This window comes from Capsicum annuum, unplaced genomic scaffold, assembly GCF_002878395.1.
Source record: "Capsicum annuum cultivar UCD-10X-F1 unplaced genomic scaffold, UCD10Xv1.1 ctg61319, whole genome shotgun sequence".
NCBI classification, from domain to species: domain Eukaryota; kingdom Viridiplantae; phylum Streptophyta; class Magnoliopsida; order Solanales; family Solanaceae; genus Capsicum; species Capsicum annuum.
Genome location: NW_025870214.1, coordinates 1 through 4,121, shown reverse-complemented (window position 1 = coordinate 4,121; position 4,121 = coordinate 1). Strand labels below are relative to the sequence as shown.

The 4,121-nt window shown below is 39.4% G+C and overlaps 1 protein-coding gene across 1 annotated transcript; it reads left to right on the top strand.

Annotated features, from left to right (window-relative positions):
• Window positions 1-830: 830 nt before the first annotated feature.
• On the top strand, window positions 831-4,115 carry LOC124893537. The gene is made up of 3 exons (XM_047404515.1): window positions 831-1,960; window positions 2,191-2,276; window positions 3,043-4,115. Exons 1-3 carry the CDS (start codon window positions 1,775-1,777, stop codon window positions 3,305-3,307), a joined length of 537 nt encoding a protein of 178 aa, XP_047260471.1. The 5' UTR covers window positions 831-1,774; the 3' UTR covers window positions 3,308-4,115.
• Window positions 4,116-4,121: the final 6 nt, after the last annotated feature.

Here is a 4,121-nt window from a genome sequence, read left to right as displayed (position 1 = left end):
GGTCCGTGATCCAGAGTAACGGTGAGATTGACGAGGATGTCTCGCACCGTATTGGGGCGGGATGGATGAAGTGGAAACTCGCGTCGGGGGTGCTGTGTGATAAGAAGGTGCCGCCCAAGCTTAAAGGCAAATTCTACAGGGTGGTAGTCCGTCCGGCCTTGTTGTATGGAGCGGAGTGTTGGCCAGTTAAGAACTCCCACATCCAAAAAATGAAGGTGGCAGAAATGCGGATGTTGCGCTGGATGTGTGGACTGACTAGAGGGGATAGAGTTCGGAATGAGACTATCCGGGAGAAGGTTGGTGTGACTTCAGTGGAGTGCAAGATGCGGGAAGCACGATTGAGATGGTTAGGACACGTGAAGAGGAGGGGCATGGATGCCCCGGTCCGTAGGTGTGAGAGGCTAGCGTTGGATGGTTTTAGGCGGGGTAGGGGTAGGCCGAAGAAGTACTGGGGTGAGGTGGTTAGGCGGGACATGGAACAGTTGCAGCTCACCGAGGACATGACCCTAGATAGGAAGGTCTGGAGGACGCGAATTACGGCAGAGGATTAGGGCCAGTTCGGGTCGCTAGTGTAGGGAATTACTTGGTGGGGGTTTTATTCTTGTCATGATTCCGTGTTCCGTGTTCCATGTTGTATTACGAATCTGTGTGCTTTCCCCTGCTTTCCTCTGCTTTATATTACTTATGGGTGCCGTATTTATGTTATGTAATCTGCTTCTGTGCTGCACTATGTGTTTGTGTGGTATCTCGTGCCTTGAGCCGGAGGTCTATCGGAAACAGCCTTTCTACTTCATCAGAGGTAGAGGTATGGACTGCGTACATCTTACCCCCCAGACCCCACTAGGTGGGAATACACTGGGTTTGTTGTTGTTGTTGCAGACTTATAGGCTTAGAATCTTTTATTTCCATTGCTCCGTTCTTCTTGGGAATGAGAGTAACAAATGTAGCAGTTAAGCTTTTCTCCATTCTCCCTTCCGTACGGAACTGTTCTAAGGTTTTAAAGACGCTGCCCCTTAGGATATGTCAACTTCTTTGGAAAAAGGCTATCTGATATTCATGTCGCATCTTTGGAAAAAGGCAATCTGAAACCCAATCCTTGAATAGCAGCCAGATCCTTGCAAAGAGTTTTCCGTGCTTTCCTTTTACATGGTGCATAAACTCCAGTAAAGGTGCATTTGAAACTTGTATTGATTTCTTCTAAAACTACAGTCGGAGAATGATAGCCTGTCAATTTCTTCTTACATTCTCATCTCCTTTTGTCCCACATAACCAGGATACCTTCACTAGCTACTTGTGCTTTTAGCTCGGCCAGGTCCAGCCATCTATTGTTCCTTAGCTGTTTGACTAGAAAGAAAGAGAGAGATAGAGTTTGTCTCTTGGAAGCAATATAAATCAGCATTCCACTTCTTTACCAGTTTGCGATCATCCTTCTCTTTTTGGGATTATAATTCGTTTGACATTTTATCTACGCACTTTTATCTTCTTATGTAAATCTAGGATGCTTCCTTCTTCAGCTACCACTAGCATAGTTGGTGTTCAATGCCAATGGGTTAGTGTTCTCTGGCATTATACTCTGGGTAATATTTATTTGCTTATGTGATGGTTGATTGTAGTGTAGTTACTGTAGTAAACATCATAAGTGGATGGCATATCTGAGTATGCACCCTCTTTGAGTTTTGCCACCACCATATTGTTTCCTTTTTTAACACTTGAAGATTGGTGATGACTAACTAGTTAGTTGTTAGTGTTAACTGACTATCCTTTTATTGTTGGAATGTTTCTGTCATCGCTGGTATACCTCAAAGTTCTATTAATGCGTATGCACTCTCACACATATTTCTTTTATATTCTGTCTAAAAGGTATGCAGCAGTGTTTGCTGCTTTTGTTGCTGGCATGGCATGTTTGGTTGGGATGGACTTTGGCGCAAAACTTCTGGCATCTTTGGCTAAATCTTTTGAGGTATTGACACATTCACAAGTGGTTATTTTATGGATCGAACACTTATATCCACAAAAAAGAGGAGCAATTAATCTTCTCGTATTCGTCGTAATATGTCCTGATATTTTCTCCAACAAAAAAATTGTTTTGTTATATGCAGTAGTGTTTAAAAGCATTGCTTACTTGACCCGTCTCATATAGCAGCGAAATAAAATGAATTATGTATGTAACTTCTTGTGTGTTTTATTTAGGATGAGTATCTGAATGAAGATAACCTCTCTGTTAGGAACCTGACACTTCTGCTCTCATACTTGTACACTTTTGGAGTTTGCTCGAGGTAATCACTATATTTGAATTGACTACTCTCTAACTTGAACTGTTAAGTGAAGAACTTTGACTTAGTATGCATGCCTACATATTTCTTTTGTCTTCTATGATGCTTTCCGTCTATATGCTTTCTTTTAACTTGTAAAGATTGCCATATGAGGAAATGAGAAGGAAATTAGCTCATTCCTGTGGGAGCAGATAGATCTAGATTTCTCTGATGTTCTTTCCTAAGCAAACCTCAGGAAACAAAGTTAAGTTTTGGATTAAATTCTCCTGATATTTCATATGCAATGCATGTTCACTATTAAATCATTTTTTGGATATCATGAATTGACCTTATTCTAGATTTGGATGAGCATACCGTTGGGTTTCTATAATTCAGGTCATACCATAATTTCAGATTCAAAAAATTCAGGGGTAAAGGGGTTATAGGGCATGTTGGCACCAACTCTTCATCCCCCTCTAACCCTTCCCCGCAGGTGGCGGATAAGTGGCAGCATGGACTAACTTTCTCCTGCCCTCCTCTTTCCCTTCCTTGCATGCCTTGTATCTGCCTACCTTAATAATCTTTTAAAGTAACAAAAAACGAGAATACCCTCTTACTTAGCTTTCAAAAGAGTAACCGTAACTGCAGTGAATTTGGGTAACTTCGGTCCTTTTTCATCTTTATATTTTAATCATGTTGTGAATCCTTGTAGAAGCAAGAACACTAATCTATAGTTAATTTCATATATTTGAACCCTTTTTAATTAAATTATATTTCTTATGCTTCTTAGTGACTTGATATATGATTTCCTGGTGACATTGAGCAAGAGACTGACAGAAGTGGATGTTTCTACCATATTGACAGTACTACAAGGTAATGAACTTATCTTAAGACTGTCTTTCTTTGTTGGAGTGATCTGTCATCCAATTATTTTCTCCTTCTTTACCCCTGCCCCATTTCTGTTCCCTATTCCAGAGATATACCAACAAATTATTCATGAGTTGCTAGGTGCTGTTAATTTTAGGCCTCAACTTATTTCTCTTCAGCTTTTGTAGCTTTATGTTTTTTCTTTTCACAAAAAAAAAGAGTTTCTCTTAATTCGGGCAATTAATTACTTATTTAAAAAAGGATTTTCATTAAAAGAAAAGAATTACTAATTTAAAAAAGGATCTTGTGTTTTGCTAACTTTTGTATGTTCCAAATGTGACAACATGCTGGACTTTTGTTAAAAATTCATCAGTTTGAACTAAAATTTTGGGTCACCTTTTTTGCTAAAAGAAAAACGATAAGACGACCTTTATTTGGGCTCGTTTGATACCTCTATGTGGTGTCTAACCAAAATTTTAAAACTTGAAATGAGATATCTAAATCCTACCTTCGTGTTATGCAGTACAATTATAAGCAAAATAAGCATTTGAAAATCAATTATAACGATAGGAAAAATATGATTAGGAAGTTTATTATACTGGAATGCAAAGCCATAGTAACTAAATGTCTTAATAGAGCTGTCAATCTCGACTCCGCCTAAAAGTATTATCTTTTCGGTTTGTGAATAGCAACAACTGGTCATAATTTTTTGATACCAAATTGACATGTCCAAAGTTGATTGTTTACATTATATAACTCAAAATGGTGTCGCTTAGTAAGAACCCAAGGGTGTGGCCTAGTGGTCAATGAAGTGGGTTGAGAACCTGAGGTCTCATGTTCAAATCTCAACAGAGGCAAAAACACTAGGTGATTCTTCCCATCTGTCCTAGTCTCGTTGGATAGAGTTACGTGCTATATGTTGCTGGTGGGAGGTGGCAGGTATCTCGTGGATTTAGTCGAGGTGCAAAAAAGCTGACCTACACTACGGCTATGAAAAAAAAA

What these genes read in the sequence shown, in the direction of transcription:
- LOC124893537 (XM_047404515.1), top strand. Translation starts at nt 1,775, where the DNA reads ATGTTTCTGTCATCGCTGGTATACCTCAAAGTTCTATTAATGCGTATG. An exon ending in CTTTGGCTAAATCTTTTGAG is followed by an intron (nt 1,961 to 2,190) that starts GTATTGACACAT and finishes TGTTTTATTTAG; the next exon opens with GATGAGTATCTGAATGAAGA. An exon ending in ACTTTTGGAGTTTGCTCGAG is followed by an intron (nt 2,277 to 3,042) that starts GTAATCACTATA and finishes TATGCTTCTTAG; the next exon opens with TGACTTGATATATGATTTCC.